General features: G+C 34.1%; 1 protein-coding gene and 1 long non-coding RNA gene across 3 annotated transcripts; both read left to right on the plus strand.

Moving 5' to 3' along the window:
- Nucleotides 1-693: 693 nt before the first annotated feature.
- Nucleotides 694-25,608, plus strand: LOC149893625 (uncharacterized). The gene is made up of 3 exons (XR_016453865.1): nucleotides 694-3,026; nucleotides 19,125-21,243; nucleotides 23,113-25,608. It is a non-coding gene; the product is annotated as an uncharacterized LOC149893625 (long non-coding RNA).
- On the plus strand, nucleotides 10,181-17,467 carry LOC149893626 (uncharacterized). Of its 2 annotated transcripts, XM_090091601.1 has the most exons (5): nucleotides 10,181-10,253; nucleotides 13,507-16,326; nucleotides 16,560-16,625; nucleotides 16,885-16,941; nucleotides 17,100-17,467. In XM_090091601.1, exons 2-5 carry the CDS (start codon nucleotides 13,536-13,538, stop codon nucleotides 17,417-17,419), a joined length of 3,234 nt encoding a protein of 1,077 aa, XP_089947727.1. In that variant the 5' UTR covers nucleotides 10,181-10,253; nucleotides 13,507-13,535; the 3' UTR covers nucleotides 17,420-17,467. The 2 variants fall into 2 exon arrangements, with proteins under 2 accessions (XP_089947727.1, XP_089947731.1); XM_090091605.1 differs by lacking the exon at nucleotides 10,181-10,253 and having other exon boundaries at nucleotides 12,763-16,326.
- Nucleotides 25,609-27,166: the final 1,558 nt, after the last annotated feature.

Consider the following 27,166-nt stretch of genomic DNA (forward strand, 5'->3'; position numbering starts at 1 on the left):
AGAAGTTCTGTTAAACTGTTCTCACATTTCTTATTTAAAGATAGTTCAAACTTTTTTTTATCTTTAAAAAAAAAAAAAAGAAGTCGTTTTGTTATTCTGTGAAAACTTTTAATAGAGTTGCATTTAGAATTACTTCTGATGTTTTTAAGAGTTTGTTAAAAAGCAAAATAATATTTCCTGTGATGTTAAACTGCATAAGTGAAATTTAAAAAAGGAAAACTGCTCCAACCATTTTTCGGAAAAAGAAATCAAAAAGTTCCTTATTTTAAAAGATCTAGACATCCATTTCTTCTTCAGCAAAATAGCGAGGCTTTTTTATGAACTCTTACTCTCTATTTTTTCATATCTTTACACAAAGGATTTTGTTTAGATCAATGTAAACATACATAGAAGTATATTATGTTTTTTTTTTTTTTTTTGTTTTTATGCAGTCTAACTTTTGTTTCACTTCTATTTTATTTTACGTTTATCTTGTATTTTATCATGCCTTATTGGTTTTTGCGTTTTGTGATGTCAAGCTGCGTAAGCTAAACTTAAAAGGGGAAAACTACGCTAACTTTTCTTTGAAAAAATATTCAAGAAGTACCTTAAACGAAAGAGAAAGCACACGAATCTTGCCATCCAATTCTTCTTCTGCAAAGTAGCGAGGCTTTTTATGTACTTTTGCTCTCTAATTTATCTCTATTTACGCAAAGGGTTTTATTTCAATGTAAACACGTATAAAAGAATACTTTGTTAAAAATAATGTTAAAGGAGTTGCGTAAAAAAAAACGTCTGAATAAAGTTTCTTTACAAAAAAAACAACTAAGAAACAAGCGCGCCTAAGAAAAACCAGATCGCGATTCACTAAGTCAAAAAACGAAAGAAACAAAGTTTAAAAGGTCTTTCTAGACAACAAATTCTATTTTTGGCAATGCAGTTTTTGTATTTATGCAACCTAACTTTTGTTTGACTTCTATTTTATTTTACGTTTACCTTGTATTTTATCTTGCCTTTTTGTGTTTTGTGATGTCAAGCTACATAATCTAAACTTAAAAGAAGGAAACTAGGCTAACTTTTCTAGTAGAATATTATGTTGTTGGTTTTGTATGCAGCCTAACTTTAGTTTCATCTATATTTTATTTTGCGTTTATCTTATATTTTATCTTGTCTTTTTGAGTTTTGTATTTTGTGATGTCAAGCTACATAATTTAAACTTAAAAGAAGAAAACTAGGCTAACTTTTCTTTGAAAAATTGTTCAAAAACTACCTTACACCGATAGAGATAGCTCACGAATTTAAAAAGTTGCATCTATTCATCTTCTTCTTCAGCAAAGTAAAGCTTTTTATGCACTTTTACTCTCTAACTTACCTATATTTGCGTAAAGGATTTTATTTAATTCAATTTAAACATAACTAGTAGAATATTATGTTGTTGGTTTTGTATGCAGCCTAACTTTAGTTTCATCTATATTTTATTTTGCGTTTATCTTATATTTTATCTTGTCTTTTTGAGTTTTATATTTTGTGATGTCAAGCTACATAAGCTAAACTTTAAAGAGGAAATTTACGCTAACCTGTCTTTGAAAAACTATTCAAAAACTACCTTTAACAAAGTAGCGAGGCTTTTTATGCGCTTTTACTCTCTAACATACCTATTTTTGCGCAAAGGATTTTATTTAATTCAATTTAAACATGCCTAGTAGATTATTATGTTGTTGGTTTTTTATGCAGCCTAACTTTAGCTACATCTATTTTTCATTTTACGTTTGTCTTATATTTTATTTTATCTTTTTGTGTTCTGTGATGTCAAGCTACATAAGCTAATGTTAAAAGAGGAAAGCTGCGCTAACCTTTCTTTGAAAAACTATTCGAAATCTATTTTTGAGATAATCTAGATTTAAAAGAGGAACACTACGCTAATTTTGCTTTGAAAAAACTCTCGAAAACTAACTTATTCGATAGAGATAGCACACAAATTTAAAAAATTGTATCTACTCATCCACTTCTTCTACAGCAAAGTACTGAGGCTTTTTATGCACTTTTATTCTCTAACATACCTATATTTGCGCAAAGGATTTTATTTAACTCAATGTAAACATACATAGAAGAGTATTGTTACCCGTTTGTTTTATGCAGCCTAACTTTAGTTTCATCTATACATTATATTGCGTTTACCTTATATTTTATCTTGCCTTTGTTAGTTTTGTGTTTTGTTATGTCAAGCTTCATAATCTAATCTTAAAAGGGGAAAACTGCGCTAACTTTTCTTTGAAAAAGTACTCAAAAAGGACCTAAATCGATATAGATAGCTCACAATTTTAAAAAGTTGCATATAGTCATCTTCTTCTTCAGCAAAGTATCGAGGCTTTTTATGGATTTTTACTCTAACTTTCCTATATTTGCGCAAAGGACATTATTTAATTCAACTTAAACATGCCTAGTAGATTATTATGTTGTTGGTTTTTTATGCAGTCTAAACTTTGTTACATCTATATTTTACGATTAACTTATATTTTATCTTGCCTTTTTGAGCTTTGTGTTCTGTGATGTCAAGCTACATAGTCTAAACATAAAAGAGGAAAACTACGCTAAACTTGCTTTGAAAAACTATTCAAAAACTACCTTTAACAAAGTAGCGAGGCTTTTCATGCACTTTTACTCTCTAACATACCTACATTTGCGCAAAGGATTTTATTTAATTCAATTTAAACATGCCTAGTAGATTATTATGTTGTTGGTTTTTTATGCAGCCTAACTTTAGTTTCATCTATATTATGTTTTAGGTTTATCATATATTTTATCTTTTCTTTTTGAGTTTTGAGTTTTGTGATGCCAAGCAACTTAAGCTAAACTTAAAAGTGGAATGCTACGCTAACCTTTCTTTGAAAATCTATTCATAAACTACCCTAGACAAAAGCTAGATTTAAAAGAGGAAAACTACACTATTTTTACTTTGAAAAAACTTTCGAAAACTACCTTAATCGATAGAGATAGCACACGATTTTAAAAAATTGCATATAGTCATCCACTACTTCTGCAGCAAAGTAGCGAGGCTCTTTATGCACTTTTTCTCACTAGTTTGCTTATATTTACGCAAAGGAATTCATTTAATTCAATCCAAACATATATAGAAGATTATTATGTTACGATTTTTTTTTTCTTTTATGCAGCCTAACATTTATTTCACCTACATTTTATTTTACGATTAACTTTTATATTACCTTTCCTTTTAGTGTTTTGTGTTTTGTGATGTCAAGCTACATAAGCCAAACTTTAAAGAGGAAAACTACGCTAAGCTTTCTTTGAAAAACTATTCAAAAACTACCTTAAACAAAGTAGCGAGGCTTTTTATGCACTTTTACTCTCTAACATACCTACATTTGTGCATAGGGTTTTATTAGATTCTAGTAGGTTATTACGTTGTTGTTTTTTTATGCAGTCTAACTTTAGCTTCATCTATATTTTATTTTACGTTTATCTTATATTTTATTTTGTCTTTTTGAATTTTGTGTTTTGTGATGTCAAGCTACATAAGCTAAACTTAAAAGAGGAAAGCTACGCTAACCTTTCTTTGAAAAGCTGTTCAAAAACTACCTTAGACATAATCTAGATTTAAAAGAGAAAGACTACGCTATTTTTGCTTTGAAAAATCTTTCGAAAACTACCTTAATCGATAGAGATAGCACAGGATTTTAAAAAGTTGTATCTAGTCATCCACTTCTTTCACAGCAAAGTAGCGAGGCTTTCTATGCGCTTTTACTCTCTAACATACCTATTTTTGCGCAAAGGATTTTATTTAATTCAATTTAAACATGCCTAGTAGATTATTATGTTGTTGGTTTTTTATGCTGCCTAACTTTAGCTACATCTATTTTTCATTTTACGTTTGTCTTATATTTTATTTTATCTTTTTGTGTTCTGTGATGTCAAGCTACATAAGCTAATGTTAAAAGAGGAAAGCTGCGCTAACCTTTCTTTGAAAAACTATTCGAAATCTATTTTTGAGATAATCTAGATTTAAAAGAGGAACACTACGCTAATTTTGCTTTGAAAAAACTCTCGAAAACTACCTTATTCAATAGAGATAGCACACAAATTTAAAAAATTGTATCTACTCATCCACTTCTTCTTTTTATGGATTTTTACTCTCTTATTTACCCAAATTTGCGCAAAGGACTTTACTTAATTCAACTTAAACATGTCTAGTAGATTATTAAGTTGTTTGTTTTTTATGCAGCCTAACTTTAGTTTCATTTATATTTTATTTTACGTTTATCTGATACTTTATCTTGTCTTTTTGTGTGTTGTTTTGTCAAGCTACATAAGCTAAACTTAAAAGTGGAAAAGTACGCTAACCTTTCTTTGAAAATCTATTCAAAAACTGCCTTAGACATAAGCTAGATTTAAAAGAGGAAGACTACGCTATTTATGCTTTTAAAAAACTTTCGAAAAATACCTTAATCCATTGAGGTAGTGCACGAATTTACAAAGTTGTATCTAGTCATCCACTTCTTCTATAGCAAAGTAGCGAGGCTTTTTATGCACTTTTGCGTTCTAATTTATCTCTGTTTACGCATATGGTTTTTGTTTATTTCTATGTAATGATATACAAAAGAGTATTTTGTTAAAGATTATGCTGCAGGAGCTGCGTAAAAAAACTCTGGCGACCTTTCCTTAAGAAAAAAGCAACTGAAAGACATGTGCGCCTTAGAAAATTCAAATCGCGATTCACCAAATTAAAAGACGAAAAGAACGACCTTTAAAAGCTCTCACTAGACATTTGTGTTTATGATAGGCAATGCAGTTTTTGATTTTATGCAGCCTAACATTTGTTTCATCTATATCTTATTTTACGTTTATCTTATACTTTATCTTGCCTTTTTGAGTTTAGTATTTTGTGATGTCATGCTAAATAAACTATACTTTGCTAATTTTTATTTGAAAAAATATTCAAAAACTACCTGAATTATAAGCTAGATCTAAAGGAGGAAAACTACGCTAACTTTTCTTTAAAAAAAATATTTAAAAACTACCTTAAACATAAGCTATATCCAAAAGAGGAAAACTATGCTAACTTTTCTTTAAAAAAATATTTAAAAACTACCTTAAACATAAGCTAGATCTAAAAGAGGAAAACTACGCTAACTTTTCTTTGAAAAAATACTCAAAAACTACCTTAAACATAAGCTAGATCTAAAAGAGGAAAACTACGCTAACTTTTCTTTGAAAAAATACTCAAAAACTACCTTAAACATAAGCTAGATCTAAAAGAGGAAAACTACGCTAACAATTCTTTGAAAAAATATTCGAAAACTACCTTTAAACATGATTTAGATTTAATAGATGAAAACTACGCTAACATTTCTTTGAAAAAACATTCAAAAACTACCTTTAAACATGATTTAAATTTAATAGATGAAAACTACGCTAACATTTCTTTGAAAAAACATTCAAAAACTACCTTTAAACATGATTTAAATTTAAAAAAGGAAAACTACGCTAACATTTCTTTGAAAAAATATTCAAAAAGTACCTTAATCGAAAGAGATAGCACACGAAATTAAAAAGTTGCATTTAGTCATCCGTTTCTTCTTCATCAAAGTAGCGAGGCGTTTATGCACTTTTTATTCTCTAAGTTATCTCTACTTACGCAAATGGCTTTTGTTTATTTCAATGTAAAACTTTTCAAAAGAGTATTTTGTTAAAGATTATGCTGCAGGGGCTGTGTAAGAAAACTCTGGTGACCTTTCTTTAAGAAAAAGCAACTAAAGTAGATGTGCGCCTAAGAAAATCCAAATTGCGATTCACTAAATTAAAAGACATATACAACAAACTTTAAAAGTGAAACTATTTTTACAAGCGTATTTGGTAAAGATGAAATGTTCTTATGACATTTTAACGTTACGAAAGGGATTTTCTTCTGTTCAAATATTTATTACAATTTAAAGTGTTAAATAATGTTACAGAAACGACCTAAAACGCCTGTTGTATTAATTTAAACGAACAAAATAGATAAAAAAAAAGAAAAACTATCATTAAAAAAAAAAAAGTAAAAAAAGAAAAGAAATAGAAGTTGAGGAAAAATAAAAATAAGAACTTCTAACAAAGAGCTCTTCTTTTTATTTTTCAGATTTTAGATGCTTAATTCCTTGAATGAAAAGTTGAACTGATGACTCACTACTAAGGTTGTTCCTAGCCTTCCGTTCTCAAACTAGGCCATTCTGAGAGGCTGTTTGATTAAGTACCGTTGATAGTAGTATCGCACGTAAGAGACTTCTAAAACTCTGATTATTATTAATTCCTGGAATGAAGAGATGACTTCATACTCACTAACGAGGTTGTTCTTAGCCATCCGTTCTTAAACTAAGCAAAACAGTGAAGTTGTTTGATTAAGTATCACAGTTTGCTGATTTGCACATGCACCATTGCCGAAACTGTGATGCTTGGTTCCTTGATTGGATTGAAGAAGCTCATCACCATGCATTTTACAAGCTGTCCGTTGTTATGTTTTGCAATTCAGTGGTTCTGTTTTGCAATTCATTTTCTGTTTGTTTAAGTATCATCGATGGTGGTGTCGTGCATGCAAACTTTCCGAAACTCTGATGCTTGTTTTTCTTGAATGGAGAGATGAGCTTATACTTTAGGTGACTTTTAAAACTGCAGTAATTAGTGCCTCGAATGGAAAAACGAACTCATTCATTACAGACCAAGGTTGTTCCTGGCCATCCGTTAACATATTAGGCAACAGTACAGCGAAGCTGTTTGTTTTACAAGCTTTTGTCGTTTCGAGAAATCACTACATTAAGCATTCGATGGTGATACACGACTGATGGCCAGGTTCTGATTTTCGAATGAAAAGAAGAGTCGCATCCGACCACCGGTCGGCTTTCGACGCAAAACAGCTGTACACACTCGTCCAACGATCCAGTGACTAACTGTTGCAACGAGAAAGTTAGCTTTATTTGTCGTGCAGATTGTCCGCTTTGACGTAAAATGCTAGAAATTTGCTGAACGCTCGGTTTGCGCCGCCCAAGAGTCATTCTGTTTCTGCGTTGCCAGCGTCTGTCGGCTAAATACAACTGTAGACTCCGCGCAAGCTTTTTCACCGCAAAAGTTGTACAGAGCCACACCGAAGGCTAAAATCGACTTTAAGGTCGAAGGTTAAAATCGACCCTAGAGGTTTGAAAACGACGTCACGAAATTTTCAAGACATCATCGAAGAAAATTACGGCGGCCAGATGCAACTCTTAGTACTAACTCTACTAATCTTAGTACGTTAAGCATTCCAGTCGAGAGATCAGACGTTTTTTCGTCACCTAAGAGACCGGCCGATGCGTTTGCGACGCTGCGGAAAGAAAGAAGATGGCAAACCACAGGGTTGTTACCGTAACAAACCTCCGTGAGTACCTCCATCTCGAGTGGCTTTTGAAGAAACGTTCGTTTTAAACTCAAAGGGATGGTTGTTAAAGCTCACAAACGCCTGGTTAACGATTTTCTAACGGCAGACACCGTGTTTACAATGGATACAGACCGATTAACTGAGCCCAAAGCGCAAGATCTATCAGAAAACTCCTCTAGGTCGATGCAACGAGACGACTAGACACGTGCGTCTAAAGGCATTTTACAATTGAAGGACGCCCCTCGTGGGCCCTTTAACCTTAACACTAAACTCCTGCTTGATATCCTCGTCCCCAGGTTTCCAAACCGTAACCCCAACCCCCTCTAATCCTAACCCCCTTACCCTCTAACTCTCCCCCCTCAAAAAAACAAAAAACATAAAAAAGCAAACAAAACGAAAAAAAAACTTGCTTCCCTCCTCACTTTTAGCTCTAGGATGCAACACCTTTTTGCCGCCCTCCGCTAGAAGGGAGTAGGGAGTAACGAAAGCTTGACATCAAAGTAGCGTTTCGTATGAGATTTGTTTGCCAAAATTTGAGCGTTTTTAAAAAAGCCAAGACTTCGTCAGAGGGGTTTCTTCTTTTCTCCTAAAGCTATCGATCGATTAAAAAGCTCAAAGCAAAGAAATTCAAAACAAAATACAAAAACGGGAAGTTTTAGTTTCTGCACCACAAGCCAAGCACTAGTTCAAACTGGAGATAATAAAAGGAAATCGAATGATCTCACTTCTCAAACCACTGAGCTGCCATTGGTCGGCAGTCTCTTGTTTGGAGACCATTGAGCTGCCATTGGTTGGCTGTTTAATCGTTGCGATTGGTCGGCAGTTTTATCGTTGGAGACCATTGAGAGATATAAAAGGAATTTTTTTTTTGAGCACAACATTAAACGTTAAATCGTTAGATGTTGTTATAAAGGCACCATTAGAATGCGATGTCCTCAAATATTTTCCTCGATATTTTAATAAGTAAACAAAAACAAAACTAAGTCTTGCAACTGGCGAAAACTTTCAATAAGCAAACAAAGCAACAACTTTCCTTTCGAGTTTTTTACATTTTAAACAAAAGACAAACAAAGAAAAAAAAAAAACAAACAAAAACAAAAACAAAAACAAAAAAACAAAACAAAAACAAAACAGAAAAGGGAGAATGAGTGAGTCGACTGATTTCGCTCAACTGTCTTAAACGAGAAGTCATAAACGTTTGCTTGTGCCAGCAAGTTGCAAATTAAGTTGTAAATGAACTGCACCGCAAAAGCTTAACCACAGTTTATTAAGCATATTAAGCCTTTGCTGACATGTTAAGACATTTTAAGCCTTTGCTATTATCATGAGGCTTTTGCTCCACGAGCCAAAAAAGTACGCTAGAGTTGACAAACTGCATCGCGGTCGAAAAGTGTAATTACGCCAACACTTTTATCCGTTTTAAGCATTTCGTTTTCGCACGAACAACAATTAAAGCAGCTCGTTGAGCTTAACGACGTTCGTATTTTTTTTCGAAGCCAAAACTTCGGCTATAAGTAGAATGAAGAGGCACTTCGAAAAACAACAAAGCTGTTCGCAGTCGATAGCAACGAGCGACAACATCTCTGCGAGTCTGGCATCAAGGTAAACAGTTTTTTTTTACATTTTCATTTGTAAGTGCCACTTTTGTGTACATTATGTATTCAAAAATTTCTTGCTGACGCTAGATTTTTCGTTTTCAATGAACAACAGTTGCAACCTCTAGTCGTTTGCTAAAACAGCTTGCTAGGACAACCAAATCAATCATATGTTGTGAAAATTTCTTTTTGTTCAACTGACTAAGGAAGATCGAGCGAACGCTTTTTTTTTTATAACTTGTTTGTATCATATTGCTATTAAGAAAACAGCGTTGTGTATACTAAACGTGACATAATTGGCAATTATCCGTAACTAAAAATAAGATAGAAATTACAAACTTGATACCATATTTTAATTACTCTAACAAAACTAGACGTCATCGCGTGAGAAAATAAATGTTCATAACACATAACCTATTTTTTTGTTTTTTTTTTCTTCTCTTTTTTCCTTTTAATCTCTTTTCTTTCGTCCAAAAAGCGTTTTGATTTTTGCCTCGCCACAAGCGATGAAATCGATAAAAAAACCTGCTCGGACATTCTCAATTCTCAACAACAAAAGCAATCAAAGTTCTAGCTCTCGAGCACGTGCGCCGACAGGTTGATGAAACCGTTCAAATATGCTCGATCGCTAGAATTTAAAGAAAGAAACAAGCCAGAAACAAACCAAAATAAAAAAAACAAAAACAAAAATGGACATCTTTAGAACGCTTAAATTTTATAAAATATTTTCCTCTGCGTTTTTAACCAGCTAAACTGTCGTAAAGTTTTTTCGGTGCAGTTCATTTAAAAAACTTAGTTTTCAACTTTTAAACGTTTTAGACTTCTCGTTTAAGGCAGTCGAAAGAAATGAGTCGACTCACTCTCTCTCTCCCTATTCGGTTTTGTTTTTGTTTATTTGTTTTTGTTTTTTCTTCGTTTGCCTTCGTTTGCCTTTGTTTGCTTTTGGAAAAGTTGTCGCCATGCGAGACTTAGTTTTTTTTTTTTTTTGCTCAAATTGAGCACAAGTGAGTTTCTAGTCTTGAAAGTGTGCAAAGTGTGGGCCAATCTGGTGGCTGGAGTGATGACACGTGAATGCTGGAAATTCCAGACTTTGAGCGGATTCAGCGTACATAGAAAGAAAATGTAGCATTCACGTGGGTCTCTCCTAAGCGTGCCATTGGTCGGTCTGCTGTCCTTAAGTACCCCCCTCCCCCCCCTCAACGTCACGTTTGCTCAACTTTCTCGGTCTTTGGCGCCCAGAGAAAGCTTGAGGAAGGATAAAAAATGGCGAGGTTTCGGTACTGCGTTTTCTGTTTTTCTTATTTGTTTTTGTTTGTTTGCTTGTTTGTTTGTTTGTTTGTTTGTTAATTTTTTTAATTTTTTTTTTTTTGTTTGTTTGTTTCGTTCGTTTGTTTGTTTGTTTGTTTCGTTTGCTTCGTTTGTTTTGTGATGTTTTGTTTTCCCTTCTTGATGGCACAAAACAGAAGCAAACAAGACTTTCGGTTATATTCGGTTATATTCGGTTCAATAAAAGTTTGTTGGTTTCTGCACAACAACAACAACAACCACAACAACAAAAGTCCCTCTGTCCCTCAAAAGCAGTTTCTCCTCTGTCCTAAAGAAGAGCCTCTTTGTAATCGATCTTGTCTGAATGCAGCTCTCCTTTTGCCTACAGGTTTTTATTCCAACCCTTTTGTTGTTGTTAGTGCCATGTTGTTGTTATTGTTATACTCTGTAAAAGCAGTTGTTGCTGTTGTACTTGTTTGTTGTTTCTAAAGACACTGTTGTTGCTGCTGTTAGCGCTGTTAGTAATCACCCACTTGGCTTGTATTTTTGTTTCTTGTTTTTGTTTTTTGTTTTATTTATAAACACTCTCTGAGTAAGTGATGCTGTTGCTGTTGTTGTTGTTACAGTTGCAATGAGTGTTTGTTAATGTTCCCCCACTTGGCTTGTACTTTTGTTTTCTGTTTTGTTTTGTTTTTTTTTTGTTTTTGTTTTTTTTTTCTCAACACTCTCTGAGTAAGTGATGCTGTTGCTGTAGTCGTTGTTATAGTTGCAATGAGTGTTTGTTAATGTTCACCAACTTGGCTTGTTTATAATCTATTTTATTTTATCAACACTCTCTGAGTCAGTGATGGTGTTGCTGTTGCTGTTGTCGTTATTATGCTTGCAATGGGAGTTGTTACTGTTCACCCACTTTGCTTGTTTTGTTTTTATTTCTTTATTTTATCAACACCCTTTGAGCCAGTGATGCTGTTGCTGTTGTTGTTGTTATAGTTGCAATGAGTGTTGTTAATGTTCACCCACTTTGCTTGTGTTTTTGTTTTTGTTTATCAACACCCTTTGTGTCAGTGATGCTGTTGCTGTTGTTCTTATTACAGTTGCAATGAGTGTTTGTTAATGTTCACCAACTTGGCTTGTTTATAATCTATTTTGTTTTATCAACACTCTCTGAGTCAGTGATGCTGATGCTGTTGTTGTTATTGTGCTTGCAATAAGTGTTGCTAATGTTCACCCACTTTGCTTGTTTTGTTTGTGCTTTTGTTTTTGTTTATCAACACCCTTTGAGTCACTGATGCTGTTGCTGTTGGTGTTATTATAGTTGCAATGAGTGTTAATGTTCACCCACTTTGCTTGCTTTGTTTGTTTGTTGCTTTTTTTTTTTATCAACACCCTGCGAGTTAGTGATGCTGTTGCTGCTTTTGTCATTTTACTTGTATTTATAGTTGTTACTGTTCAGCCACTTTGCTTGTTTTTTAATCTGTTTTATTTTATCACCACTCTCTGAGTCAGTGATGATGTTGCTGATGCTGTTGTTGTTATTTTACTTGCAATGATAGCTGTTACTGTTCAGCCACTTTGCTTGTTTTGTTTGTTTGTTTGTTTGTTTTTTTTATCAATATCCTCTGAGTAAGTGATGCTGTTGCTGTTGTTGTTGTTATAGTTGCAATGAGTGTTTGTTAATGTTCCCCCCCTTGGCTTGTACTTCTGTTTTCTGTTTTGTTTTGTTTTTGTTTTTTTTGTTGTTTTTTTTCTCAACACTCTCTGAGTAAGTGATGCTGTTGCTGTAGTCGTTGTTATAGTTGCAATGAGTGTTTGTTAATGTTCACAAACTTGGCATGTTTATAATCTATTTTATTTTATCAACACTCTCTGAGTCAGTGATGCTGATGCTGTTGTTGTTATTATGCTTGCAATAAGTGTTGTTAATGTTCACCCACTCTGCTTGTTTTGTTTGTGCCTTTGTTTTTGTTTATCAACACCCTTTGAGTCACTGATGCTGTTGCTGTTGGTGTTATTATAGTTGCAATGAGTGTTAATGTTCACCCACTTTGCTTGCTTTATTTGTTTGTTGCTTTTTTTTTTATCAACACCCTGCGAGTTAGTGATGCTGTTGCTGCTTTTGTCATTTTACTTGTATTTATAGTTGTTACTGTTTAGCCACTTTGCTTGTTTTTTAATCTGTTTTATTTTATCACCACTCTCTGAGTCAGTGATGATGTTGCTGATGCTGTTGTTGTTATTTTACTTGCAATGATAGCTGTTACTGTTCAGCCACTTTGCTTGTTTTTTTTTTGTTTTTGTTTTGTTTGTTTGTTTGTTTGTTTTTTTATATATCCTCTGAGTTAGTGATGCTGTTGTTGTTATTATGCTTTCAATGAGAGCTGTTACTGTTCACCCACTTTGTTTGTTTATAATCTGTTTTATTTTATCAACACTCTCTGAGTCAGTGATGCTGATGCTGATGCTGTTGTTGTTATTATGCTTGCAGTGAGAGTTGTTACTGTTCACACCACTTTGCTTGCTTATTGTCTATTTTATTTTGTCAACACTCTCTGAGTCAGTGATGCTGATGCTGATGCTGTTGTTGTTATTATGCTTGCAATGAGAGTTGTTACTGTTCACCCAATTTGCTTGTTTTGTTTTTTTATTTGTTTTTTTGTTTGTTTTTGTTTTGCTTGTTTTTTTTTATCAATACCCTCTGAGTCAGTGATGCTGTTGCTGTTGTTGTTGTTGTTGTTATAGTTGCAATGAGTGTTTGTTAATGTTCCCCCACTTGGCTTGTACTTTTGTTTTCTTTTTTGTTATGTCAACACTCTCTGAGTCAGTGATGCTGATGCTGTTGTTATTATGCTTGCAATGAGAGTTGTTACTGTTGTAGTTATGTCTGTCATTTGTCCTTGTTAGCAAGTTCTATTTGCCCTCTCTTGCCTTTTTTCAACACAGTTTCTTTCTTTGAGTCATATGGTTGCGAGATCCTCTCAAACTCCATCTCTTTATTTATTTGTTTCTTTTTTTTTTTTTTTTTTCTCATTCTCCTTCTCATAATAGCAATCACTGCTGCCACCATGCATGTAATGCTAGTTGCTCTCATTCTTTTTCATTTGCTAGTGGAAACTTTGTTTCTTCTTGTTGCTCTCTTTTCTTTCTTTTTTCTCTTTTGCAGAGGATTCGAAAAAACACAGCTCTTCCCTGCAGTTGTAAACATTCCAGGATTCCAGGATGCAGGCAGAAGAAAAACACTCTCACTAACTGTCTTCTTTTTTTTAGCATAAACCGTTGCAAACAAACACCTGAACATGTCTTCTTCACAAGAAAACAACACTGTTGTTGCCCCTTCTCCGAACTCTAAAGCGAAAAAAAAGAAAAGAAGGCAGTCACAAGAACAGAGAGACTTAAAGCTCAAAAACAAAGTCAGGGCCGCATTAGTTGCAGCGTGTGGCTCCGTAAACAGGGTTGTACCTTTCTATGGTACCAAGAAGAGGTACGCTGTTAGCTGTCCGATGCCTTTGTGCAAACATTCCTCCACAAGCATTAAAAGACACTTGACTAAAAAAGATCATTCTTGGACTTTGGATGAAGCTTCCATCTTTTACTCTGCAATGGTCAGGAAGTTTCAGCATGCTCGTCTCGAACGCAAGTCCGGCTGTCCAAAACCTTACCCCTGTTTGCAATGTTGGAAGTATTACGACCGACTGGACATACACTTGAAAGAGACTCATTTCTACGATTCCAAGACGATCAAACAAAAGATTGCAGAGGCAAAGCGATACGACAACGACAAGCTCTATGTCCCTCAATTTATTCGACCTGCCTTCTTTGGTATTAAGCCAGTAGCTGAACAAGCGTCTGCATCAGGCTCTGCATCCTCTGCTCCTGGGCCTTCCTCCTCTTTTTCTTCTCCGGTTCTTTCCTCTGATCCTCTTTTAAGCTTGCCCTCATCAGTTGCTGGTTCGTCCGAGGCTCCTTCTGCAAACCACTGCACCTCTGTAGAAAACAAAGAGCTGAACACCGAATCCGTCCTAGACTCTGATTTTAATTCCTTAAAGCACTTGGTTTCCAACTCCTCCGTCTTGACAGAAGATAAGAGACTCTTGTTTCAGCTGGACAAAGATGCTTTTCACTTTTATTACCAGTCAGCAGATGAGCTCTTCAGAGATTTTGAAAAGTGGCTTGTGGTAGCCAACAACAACACTTTGTCACAAGCAAAGATCTACAAAAATGCAGTTGTTGAAATATTGACATGTTGTGACAGCACGCTGACGCTGCACCCGAACGCTCTCACCAATTCCAACGTTTTGGAGGATAGATACTTTTCCATGCACTTTAAAAACATTCAGCTCAATTCCAAGCTGAGTGAACTTGACCAAACAAAAGCCATGTCTTGTCACACGTTGTACAACCGCCTTGTCTACCTTTGTCTCCTGTTTCGTTTCAGTGAAGCCAGGAATGTCTATTTCGGACTTTCTCATGAGGCCATCCGACGTTTGCGCTGCAAGGTGGAGGAGTTACAAAAAGTGCTGAGGCCCTTTCGTTCTTTGAGGAGGAGCCTTGTGAAAAGCAAAAAATGCATCAACATCATCAATGTCAGTTTGCTGAACGAATATGGCAAGTCTGCATACGTAAGACAGTTAGTGGAATCGATTAGAAAGCCGTCTCTTACACCGACTAGAGACAATGCTGTGTCTCTACGAAACCATCTTCTGCTCTCTGTCACTGTAATTAACAGTTTAAGAAAATCTAACATTGCTCTTTTAAACATTAGAGACTACATGGCTGCTGAGAAGAGTGAGTGTGGATATTGCATTGTGCAAGAGCGCTACAAAACAGCATACAAGTACGGAGCCAAAAACATTCTAGTGCCGAACGACTTGAAAGTGTTGATCGATATTTATTTGCTGAGATACAGAGACCTTCTTGTCAACGACTCTCACTACATGGCTGCAGACACCAAGACTGTTTTGGAGTTGAGCGACTGCTACAGGCCCCTTTTTCCATCGATGAGACCCAACAAAGACGAATGTGTGACACTCGGTGCAACTAGAGTGCCTGTTTACCAGATGGGTTCCTCTGCTATCTCCTCTTGCCTGACGTCCTGCTTCAGAAAAAGCCAAGTAAACATTCCCATGAAGCGTCTTACTCCCACTTGCATTCGCGGTTCGATAGCCACTTACTTTGCCAACAACAGCAAAGAAGATCGCGAGCGGTTTGCTACACTCTACATGAAGCACAGCAGGAACACAATGGATAGCTTTTATGTGTCCCAGTGGAACGCTGCAGAGGAGTTGCGCTTTGCCCTGGGCATCGGACAGTCCTTCGGAGTCATAGAGTCTTTGACTGTTGAAAAGTCTGAGAGACCACCAAAGAAGGAGAAGGATGTGATGGACTGGCTCCAAACTAATGCAGAGGAGTACGGTTTTCATGAGGTTGAGGACATCTTTGAGGAAGATTTAGACTCCGGTTCTGACTCTGAAGAATGTGCTGCTACTTTCAGCTGTACCACAGTGGTTCCGTTTTCTCCAGCTGTAGAAAACAATGTTCCTTTAGAGGATAGCAACGACCATGCCGTAGATTTCTTGTGTGAACCTACCTCAACTCCTGTTTCGTCTGTTCCATCTGAACAAACAATCGCTGGTCCAGTTCTTGAACTATCCCCTGCTCTTGCACAACTAGTTCCTAACGAACAAGCTGTTTGTATGGATGTAGATCAGACTCTAGCTGTTCCTGTTGGCACAGCTTGTTCTCCTCTTGCATTAACATTATTTCCTGATGAACCGGATTTTATTGAACACCATGCAAAACTTTCTCCAGTTTACTTTAATGAGCAAGTGGTTGCCAAACCTGTTTCTGCTTCTCCTTCTCAGCAAGTCGCTTTCTGTCCTTCAAAAGAGGTCTTTTCTGTTCCTCTGACTCCTAGCCTTGTTGCTTTTCAGCAAACATTGGCCAAACCCAGTTTGTTTCTTTCATCTGATCCAGTTTCAGCTGTTCCTGTCCAACAGGCTGGTACTGTTCTTGCAAAGCAGCTCTCACCTTATGCTGTTCAATCTGTTGGTAGCCTATTTAGCCAAAGTCTTGCCTCTACATCCAGAGGTAAATTCTTTTTGATTTTTGATTTTTGATTTTTATGCAAATCTCAACACGCTTTCAAAAAATGAAAATGCCCAAATCAACTCCTTGCCCTATTGTTATTGTTAGAGCTGTAAAAAAAACAAAACAAAACAAAAAAACAACACAGAAGTGTGTATGTATTTGTTGCAGGACTAATTCTGTGATTGCTTAAATGTTTATACAAGTGAATGATACTAAAACTGATTATGTTTTAGAAGTAAAAGATCCAAGAAGAAAAAAAATCAAGTTGGAAATGCCATCTTTCACTCAAGAACTCATCGGTAATGTAAAACCTAATTTATACAAAGATATATAAACACAAACCTCTTCTTGCACAATTTCAGATGGTTAACTGTTAACAAAAACTAGCCATCATTGCTAAGTGCACTTTTAGAAAGTTGTGTCTACCCGATTTCTAATGATGAAGTTAGAAACATCACCGTTAGAAATCATGCACAGCTTGTTATCATCTCTAACACTTAGAAACTGTTGATGGTTTTTATGAATTAGAAAAATGAACATGGTTTTATTTTATTTCAGGATCAACTCAGCCAAGAACAAAGGAAAACAAAGCAGAAGTTAGCCAATGCCATTTAGGTAATCTTTCAAAAACCAGTTATTGCTATCAGTGCAAACAATAAGGTCAACAAAAAAAAAATAAATAAAAAAACAGAATAAATCTTGTCTTACTTCAGAACCAAATGAATATTTGATTTAATCACTTTGTGTTATGACTTGAGTTTGTAAAATTTTAGATGAAATAGTTGAAGAGCTGAATGCTTGCCCTGGCCACAACGAATGGTTCAACACCAGAAGTTTTCCACGATGTGCAGCTTTGGTGTTGGCATACATCTTGCAAGACGTGTTTACAGATGTAAGCTCAAGTTGCTCGTACAAAGATTACCTTGGCATCTTGGCAAATCATAGCAGTGACAAGCTCATTCATGTCTTGCAAAAGTACTCCTACCAAAGCCATATTAAAGACAAAATTAAAAACATGAAGCTAAAAATTCAAAAAGAGGGTAGTTTAGAAAAGTTTGTTCAATATGGCAATATCGTGAAACCATTTATGTAGTTTAGATAAGTTTGTTCAGTTTGGCAATAAAGATGGGCCTTTTGTGTAGTTTGTTTTATCTATGCTTTTGCAAATATTTTTATCTGTTTCGCTAAAGACATAATAAACAAGAAGTTCTGTTAAACTGTTCTCACATTTCTTATTTAAAGATAGTTCAAACTTTTTTTTATCTTTAAAAAAAAAAAAAAGAAGTCGTTTTGTTATTCTGTGAAAACTTTTAATAGAGTTGCATTTAGAATTACTTCTGATGTTTTTAAGAGTTTGTTAAAAAGCAAAATAATATTTCCTGTGATGTTAAACTGCATAAGTGAAATTTAAAAAAGGAAAACTGCTCCAACCATTTTTCGGAAAAAGAAATCAAAAAGTTCCTTATTTTAAAAGATCTAGACATCCATTTCTTCTTCAGCAAAATAGCGAGGCTTTTTTATGAACTCTTACTCTCTATTTTTTCATATCTTTACACAAAGGATTTTGTTTAGATCAATGTAAACATACATAGAAGTATATTATGTTTTTTTTTTTTTTTTTGTTTTTATGCAGTCTAACTTTTGTTTCACTTCTATTTTATTTTACGTTTATCTTGTATTTTATCATGCCTTATTGGTTTTTGCGTTTTGTGATGTCAAGCTGCGTAAGCTAAACTTAAAAGGGGAAAACTACGCTAACTTTTCTTTGAAAAAATATTCAAGAAGTACCTTAAACGAAAGAGAAAGCACACGAATCTTGCCATCCAATTCTTCTTCTGCAAAGTAGCGAGGCTTTTTATGTACTTTTGCTCTCTAATTTATCTCTATTTACGCAAAGGGTTTTATTTCAATGTAAACACGTATAAAAGAATACTTTGTTAAAAATAATGTTAAAGGAGTTGCGTAAAAAAAAACGTCTGAATAAAGTTTCTTTACAAAAAAAACAACTAAGAAACAAGCGCGCCTAAGAAAAACCAGATCGCGATTCACTAAGTCAAAAAACGAAAGAAACAAAGTTTAAAAGGTCTTTCTAGACAACAAATTCTATTTTTGGCAATGCAGTTTTTGTATTTATGCAACCTAACTTTTGTTTGACTTCTATTTTATTTTACGTTTACCTTGTATTTTATCTTGCCTTTTTGTGTTTTGTGATGTCAAGCTACATAATCTAAACTTAAAAGAAGGAAACTAGGCTAACTTTTCTAGTAGAATATTATGTTGTTGGTTTTGTATGCAGCCTAACTTTAGTTTCATCTATATTTTATTTTGCGTTTATCTTATATTTTATCTTGTCTTTTTGAGTTTTGTATTTTGTGATGTCAAGCTACATAATTTAAACTTAAAAGAAGAAAACTAGGCTAACTTTTCTTTGAAAAATTGTTCAAAAACTACCTTACACCGATAGAGATAGCTCACGAATTTAAAAAGTTGCATCTATTCATCTTCTTCTTCAGCAAAGTAAAGCTTTTTATGCACTTTTACTCTCTAACTTACCTATATTTGCGTAAAGGATTTTATTTAATTCAATTTAAACATAACTAGTAGAATATTATGTTGTTGGTTTTGTATGCAGCCTAACTTTAGTTTCATCTATATTTTATTTTGCGTTTATCTTATATTTTATCTTGTCTTTTTGAGTTTTATATTTTGTGATGTCAAGCTACATAAGCTAAACTTTAAAGAGGAAATTTACGCTAACCTGTCTTTGAAAAACTATTCAAAAACTACCTTTAACAAAGTAGCGAGGCTTTTTATGCGCTTTTACTCTCTAACATACCTATTTTTGCGCAAAGGATTTTATTTAATTCAATTTAAACATGCCTAGTAGATTATTATGTTGTTGGTTTTTTATGCAGCCTAACTTTAGCTACATCTATTTTTCATTTTACGTTTGTCTTATATTTTATTTTATCTTTTTGTGTTCTGTGATGTCAAGCTACATAAGCTAATGTTAAAAGAGGAAAGCTGCGCTAACCTTTCTTTGAAAAACTATTCGAAATCTATTTTTGAGATAATCTAGATTTAAAAGAGGAACACTACGCTAATTTTGCTTTGAAAAAACTCTCGAAAACTAACTTATTCGATAGAGATAGCACACAAATTTAAAAAATTGTATCTACTCATCCACTTCTTCTACAGCAAAGTACTGAGGCTTTTTATGCACTTTTATTCTCTAACATACCTATATTTGCGCAAAGGATTTTATTTAACTCAATGTAAACATACATAGAAGAGTATTGTTACCCGTTTGTTTTATGCAGCCTAACTTTAGTTTCATCTATACATTATATTGCGTTTACCTTATATTTTATCTTGCCTTTGTTAGTTTTGTGTTTTGTTATGTCAAGCTTCATAATCTAATCTTAAAAGGGGAAAACTGCGCTAACTTTTCTTTGAAAAAGTACTCAAAAAGGACCTAAATCGATATAGATAGCTCACAATTTTAAAAAGTTGCATATAGTCATCTTCTTCTTCAGCAAAGTATCGAGGCTTTTTATGGATTTTTACTCTAACTTTCCTATATTTGCGCAAAGGACATTATTTAATTCAACTTAAACATGCCTAGTAGATTATTATGTTGTTGGTTTTTTATGCAGTCTAAACTTTGTTACATCTATATTTTACGATTAACTTATATTTTATCTTGCCTTTTTGAGCTTTGTGTTCTGTGATGTCAAGCTACATAGTCTAAACATAAAAGAGGAAAACTACGCTAAACTTGCTTTGAAAAACTATTCAAAAACTACCTTTAACAAAGTAGCGAGGCTTTTCATGCACTTTTACTCTCTAACATACCTACATTTGCGCAAAGGATTTTATTTAATTCAATTTAAACATGCCTAGTAGATTATTATGTTGTTGGTTTTTTATGCAGCCTAACTTTAGTTTCATCTATATTATGTTTTAGGTTTATCATATATTTTATCTTTTCTTTTTGAGTTTTGAGTTTTGTGATGCCAAGCAACTTAAGCTAAACTTAAAAGTGGAATGCTACGCTAACCTTTCTTTGAAAATCTATTCATAAACTACCCTAGACAAAAGCTAGATTTAAAAGAGGAAAACTACACTATTTTTACTTTGAAAAAACTTTCGAAAACTACCTTAATCGATAGAGATAGCACACGATTTTAAAAAATTGCATATAGTCATCCACTACTTCTGCAGCAAAGTAGCGAGGCTCTTTATGCACTTTTTCTCACTAGTTTGCTTATATTTACGCAAAGGAATTCATTTAATTCAATCCAAACATATATAGAAGATTATTATGTTACGATTTTTTTTTTCTTTTATGCAGCCTAACATTTATTTCACCTACATTTTATTTTACGATTAACTTTTATATTACCTTTCCTTTTAGTGTTTTGTGTTTTGTGATGTCAAGCTACATAAGCCAAACTTTAAAGAGGAAAACTACGCTAAGCTTTCTTTGAAAAACTATTCAAAAACTACCTTAAACAAAGTAGCGAGGCTTTTTATGCACTTTTACTCTCTAACATACCTACATTTGTGCATAGGGTTTTATTAGATTCTAGTAGGTTATTACGTTGTTGTTTTTTTATGCAGTCTAACTTTAGCTTCATCTATATTTTATTTTACGTTTATCTTATATTTTATTTTGTCTTTTTGAATTTTGTGTTTTGTGATGTCAAGCTACATAAGCTAAACTTAAAAGAGGAAAGCTACGCTAACCTTTCTTTGAAAAGCTGTTCAAAAACTACCTTAGACATAATCTAGATTTAAAAGAGAAAGACTACGCTATTTTTGCTTTGAAAAATCTTTCGAAAACTACCTTAATCGATAGAGATAGCACAGGATTTTAAAAAGTTGTATCTAGTCATCCACTTCTTTCACAGCAAAGTAGCGAGGCTTTCTATGCGCTTTTACTCTCTAACATACCTATTTTTGCGCAAAGGATTTTATTTAATTCAATTTAAACATGCCTAGTAGATTATTATGTTGTTGGTTTTTTATGCTGCCTAACTTTAGCTACATCTATTTTTCATTTTACGTTTGTCTTATATTTTATTTTATCTTTTTGTGTTCTGTGATGTCAAGCTACATAAGCTAATGTTAAAAGAGGAAAGCTGCGCTAACCTTTCTTTGAAAAACTATTCGAAATCTATTTTTGAGATAATCTAGATTTAAAAGAGGAACACTACGCTAATTTTGCTTTGAAAAAACTCTCGAAAACTACCTTATTCAATAGAGATAGCACACAAATTTAAAAAATTGTATCTACTCATCCACTTCTTCTTTTTATGGATTTTTACTCTCTTATTTACCCAAATTTGCGCAAAGGACTTTACTTAATTCAACTTAAACATGTCTAGTAGATTATTAAGTTGTTTGTTTTTTATGCAGCCTAACTTTAGTTTCATTTATATTTTATTTTACGTTTATCTGATACTTTATCTTGTCTTTTTGTGTGTTGTTTTGTCAAGCTACATAAGCTAAACTTAAAAGTGGAAAAGTACGCTAACCTTTCTTTGAAAATCTATTCAAAAACTGCCTTAGACATAAGCTAGATTTAAAAGAGGAAGACTACGCTATTTATGCTTTTAAAAAACTTTCGAAAAATACCTTAATCCATTGAGGTAGTGCACGAATTTACAAAGTTGTATCTAGTCATCCACTTCTTCTATAGCAAAGTAGCGAGGCTTTTTATGCACTTTTGCGTTCTAATTTATCTCTGTTTACGCATATGGTTTTTGTTTATTTCTATGTAATGATATACAAAAGAGTATTTTGTTAAAGATTATGCTGCAGGAGCTGCGTAAAAAAACTCTGGCGACCTTTCCTTAAGAAAAAAGCAACTGAAAGACATGTGCGCCTTAGAAAATTCAAATCGCGATTCACCAAATTAAAAGACGAAAAGAACGACCTTTAAAAGCTCTCACTAGACATTTGTGTTTATGATAGGCAATGCAGTTTTTGATTTTATGCAGCCTAACATTTGTTTCATCTATATCTTATTTTACGTTTATCTTATACTTTATCTTGCCTTTTTGAGTTTAGTATTTTGTGATGTCATGCTAAATAAACTATACTTTGCTAATTTTTATTTGAAAAAATATTCAAAAACTACCTGAATTATAAGCTAGATCTAAAGGAGGAAAACTACGCTAACTTTTCTTTAAAAAAAATATTTAAAAACTACCTTAAACATAAGCTATATCCAAAAGAGGAAAACTATGCTAACTTTTCTTTAAAAAAATATTTAAAAACTACCTTAAACATAAGCTAGATCTAAAAGAGGAAAACTACGCTAACTTTTCTTTGAAAAAATACTCAAAAACTACCTTAAACATAAGCTAGATCTAAAAGAGGAAAACTACGCTAACTTTTCTTTGAAAAAATACTCAAAAACTACCTTAAACATAAGCTAGATCTAAAAGAGGAAAACTACGCTAACAATTCTTTGAAAAAATATTCGAAAACTACCTTTAAACATGATTTAGATTTAATAGATGAAAACTACGCTAACATTTCTTTGAAAAAACATTCAAAAACTACCTTTAAACATGATTTAAATTTAATAGATGAAAACTACGCTAACATTTCTTTGAAAAAACATTCAAAAACTACCTTTAAACATGATTTAAATTTAAAAAAGGAAAACTACGCTAACATTTCTTTGAAAAAATATTCAAAAAGTACCTTAATCGAAAGAGATAGCACACGAAATTAAAAAGTTGCATTTAGTCATCCGTTTCTTCTTCATCAAAGTAGCGAGGCGTTTATGCACTTTTTATTCTCTAAGTTATCTCTACTTACGCAAATGGCTTTTGTTTATTTCAATGTAAAACTTTTCAAAAGAGTATTTTGTTAAAGATTATGCTGCAGGGGCTGTGTAAGAAAACTCTGGTGACCTTTCTTTAAGAAAAAGCAACTAAAGTAGATGTGCGCCTAAGAAAATCCAAATTGCGATTCACTAAATTAAAAGACATATACAACAAACTTTAAAAGTGAAACTATTTTTACAAGCGTATTTGGTAAAGATGAAATGTTCTTATGACATTTTAACGTTACGAAAGGGATTTTCTTCTGTTCAAATATTTATTACAATTTAAAGTGTTAAATAATGTTACAGAAACGACCTAAAACGCCTGTTGTATTAATTTAAACGAACAAAATAGATAAAAAAAAAGAAAAACTATCATTAAAAAAAAAAAAGTAAAAAAAGAAAAGAAATAGAAGTTGAGGAAAAATAAAAATAAGAACTTCTAACAAAGAGCTCTTCTTTTTATTTTTCAGATTTTAGATGCTTAATTCCTTGAATGAAAAGTTGAACTGATGACTCACTACTAAGGTTGTTCCTAGCCTTCCGTTCTCAAACTAGGCCATTCTGAGAGGCTGTTTGATTAAGTACCGTTGATAGTAGTATCGCACGTAAGAGACTTCTAAAACTCTGATTATTATTAATTCCTGGAATGAAGAGATGACTTCATACTCACTAACGAGGTTGTTCTTAGCCATCCGTTCTTAAACTAAGCAAAACAGTGAAGTTGTTTGATTAAGTATCACAGTTTGCTGATTTGCACATGCACCATTGCCGAAACTGTGATGCTTGGTTCCTTGATTGGATTGAAGAAGCTCATCACCATGCATTTTACAAGCTGTCCGTTGTTATGTTTTGCAATTCAGTGGTTCTGTTTTGCAATTCATTTTCTGTTTGTTTAAGTATCATCGATGGTGGTGTCGTGCATGCAAACTTTCCGAAACTCTGATGCTTGTTTTTCTTGAATGGAGAGATGAGCTTATACTTTAGGTGACTTTTAAAACTGCAGTAATTAGTGCCTCGAATGGAAAAACGAACTCATTCATTACAGACCAAGGTTGTTCCTGGCCATCCGTTAACATATTAGGCAACAGTACAGCGAAGCTGTTTGTTTTACAAGCTTTTGTCGTTTCGAGAAATCACTACATTAAGCATTCGATGGTGATACACGACTGATGGCCAGGTTCTGATTTTCGAATGAAAAGAAGAGTCGCATCCGACCACCGGTCGGCTTTCGACGCAAAACAGCTGTACACACTCGTCCAACGATCCAGTGACTAACTGTTGCAACGAGAAAGTTAGCTTTATTTGTCGTGCAGATTGTCCGCTTTGACGTAAAATGCTAGAAATTTGCTGAACGCTCGGTTTGCGCCGCCCAAGAGTCATTCTGTTTCTGCGTTGCCAGCGTCTGTCGGCTAAATACAACTGTAGACTCCGCGCAAGCTTTTTCACCGCAAAAGTTGTACAGAGCCACACCGAAGGCTAAAATCGACTTTAAGGTCGAAGGTTAAAATCGACCCTAGAGGTTTGAAAACGACGTCACGAAATTTTCAAGACATCATCGAAGAAAATTACGGCGGCCAGATGCAACTCTTAGTACTAACTCTACTAATCTTAGTACGTTAAGCATTCCAGTCGAGAGATCAGACGTTTTTTCGTCACCTAAGAGACCGGCCGATGCGTTTGCGACGCTGCGGAAAGAAAGAAGATGGCAAACCACAGGGTTGTTACCGTAACAAACCTCCGTGAGTACCTCCATCTCGAGTGGCTTTTGAAGAAACGTTCGTTTTAAACTCAAAGGGATGGTTGTTAAAGCTCACAAACGCCTGGTTAACGATTTTCTAACGGCAGACACCGTGTTTACAATGGATACAGACCGATTAACTGAGCCCAAAGCGCAAGATCTATCAGAAAACTCCTCTAGGTCGATGCAACGAGACGACTAGACACGTGCGTCTAAAGGCATTTTACAATTGAAGGACGCCCCTCGTGGGCCCTTTAACCTTAACACTAAACTCCTGCTTGATATCCTCGTCCCCAGGTTTCCAAACCGTAACCCCAACCCCCTCTAATCCTAACCCCCTTACCCTCTAACTCTCCCCCCTCAAAAAAACAAAAAACATAAAAAAGCAAACAAAACGAAAAAAAAACTTGCTTCCCTCCTCACTTTTAGCTCTAGGATGCAACACCTTTTTGCCGCCCTCCGCTAGAAGGGAGTAGGGAGTAACGAAAGCTTGACATCAAAGTAGCGTTTCGTATGAGATTTGTTTGCCAAAATTTGAGCGTTTTTAAAAAAGCCAAGACTTCGTCAGAGGGGTTTCTTCTTTTCTCCTAAAGCTATCGATCGATTAAAAAGCTCAAAGCAAAGAAATTCAAAACAAAATACAAAAACGGGAAGTTTTAGTTTCTGCACCACAAGCCAAGCACTAGTTCAAACTGGAGATAATAAAAGGAAATCGAATGATCTCACTTCTCAAACCACTGAGCTGCCATTGGTCGGCAGTCTCTTGTTTGGAGACCATTGAGCTGCCATTGGTTGGCTGTTTAATCGTTGCGATTGGTCGGCAGTTTTATCGTTGGAGACCATTGAGAGATATAAAAGGAATTTTTTTTTTGAGCACAACATTAAACGTTAAATCGTTAGATGTTGTTATAAAGGCACCATTAGAATGCGATGTCCTCAAATATTTTCCTCGATATTTTAATAAGTAAACAAAAACAAAACTAAGTCTTGCAACTGGCGAAAACTTTCAATAAGCAAACAAAGCAACAACTTTCCTTTCGAGTTTTTTACATTTTAAACAAAAGACAAACAAAGAAAAAAAAAAAACAAACAAAAACAAAAACAAAAACAAAAAAACAAAACAAAAACAAAACAGAAAAGGGAGAATGAGTGAGTCGACTGATTTCGCTCAACTGTCTTAAACGAGAAGTCATAAACGTTTGCTTGTGCCAGCAAGTTGCAAATTAAGTTGTAAATGAACTGCACCGCAAAAGCTTAACCACAGTTTATTAAGCATATTAAGCCTTTGCTGACATGTTAAGACATTTTAAGCCTTTGCTATTATCATGAGGCTTTTGCTCCACGAGCCAAAAAAGTACGCTAGAGTTGACAAACTGCATCGCGGTCGAAAAGTGTAATTACGCCAACACTTTTATCCGTTTTAAGCATTTCGTTTTCGCACGAACAACAATTAAAGCAGCTCGTTGAGCTTAACGACGTTCGTATTTTTTTTCGAAGCCAAAACTTCGGCTATAAGTAGAATGAAGAGGCACTTCGAAAAACAACAAAGCTGTTCGCAGTCGATAGCAACGAGCGACAACATCTCTGCGAGTCTGGCATCAAGGTAAACAGTTTTTTTTTACATTTTCATTTGTAAGTGCCACTTTTGTGTACATTATGTATTCAAAAATTTCTTGCTGACGCTAGATTTTTCGTTTTCAATGAACAACAGTTGCAACCTCTAGTCGTTTGCTAAAACAGCTTGCTAGGACAACCAAATCAATCATATGTTGTGAAAATTTCTTTTTGTTCAACTGACTAAGGAAGATCGAGCGAACGCTTTTTTTTTTATAACTTGTTTGTATCATATTGCTATTAAGAAAACAGCGTTGTGTATACTAAACGTGACATAATTGGCAATTATCCGTAACTAAAAATAAGATAGAAATTACAAACTTGATACCATATTTTAATTACTCTAACAAAACTAGACGTCATCGCGTGAGAAAATAAATGTTCATAACACATAACCTATTTTTTTGTTTTTTTTTTCTTCTCTTTTTTCCTTTTAATCTCTTTTCTTTCGTCCAAAAAGCGTTTTGATTTTTGCCTCGCCACAAGCGATGAAATCGATAAAAAAACCTGCTCGGACATTCTCAATTCTCAACAACAAAAGCAATCAAAGTTCTAGCTCTCGAGCACGTGCGCCGACAGGTTGATGAAACCGTTCAAATATGCTCGATCGCTAGAATTTAAAGAAAGAAACAAGCCAGAAACAA

This window comes from Hydra viridissima, unplaced genomic scaffold, assembly GCF_058129835.1.
Source record: "Hydra viridissima isolate aposymbiotic clone 2 unplaced genomic scaffold, HvirCarnegie_v1 scaffold_1, whole genome shotgun sequence".
Classification (NCBI taxonomy): Eukaryota; Metazoa; Cnidaria; class Hydrozoa; order Anthoathecata; family Hydridae; genus Hydra; species Hydra viridissima.

What these genes read in the sequence shown, in the direction of transcription:
- LOC149893626 (XM_090091601.1), top strand. Translation starts at nt 13,536, where the DNA reads ATGTCTTCTTCACAAGAAAACAACACTGTTGTTGCCCCTTCTCCGAAC. An exon ending in TTTCACTCAAGAACTCATCG is followed by an intron (nt 16,626 to 16,884) that starts GTAATGTAAAAC and finishes ATTTTATTTCAG; the next exon opens with GATCAACTCAGCCAAGAACA. An exon ending in AGTTAGCCAATGCCATTTAG is followed by an intron (nt 16,942 to 17,099) that starts GTAATCTTTCAA and finishes GTAAAATTTTAG; the next exon opens with ATGAAATAGTTGAAGAGCTG.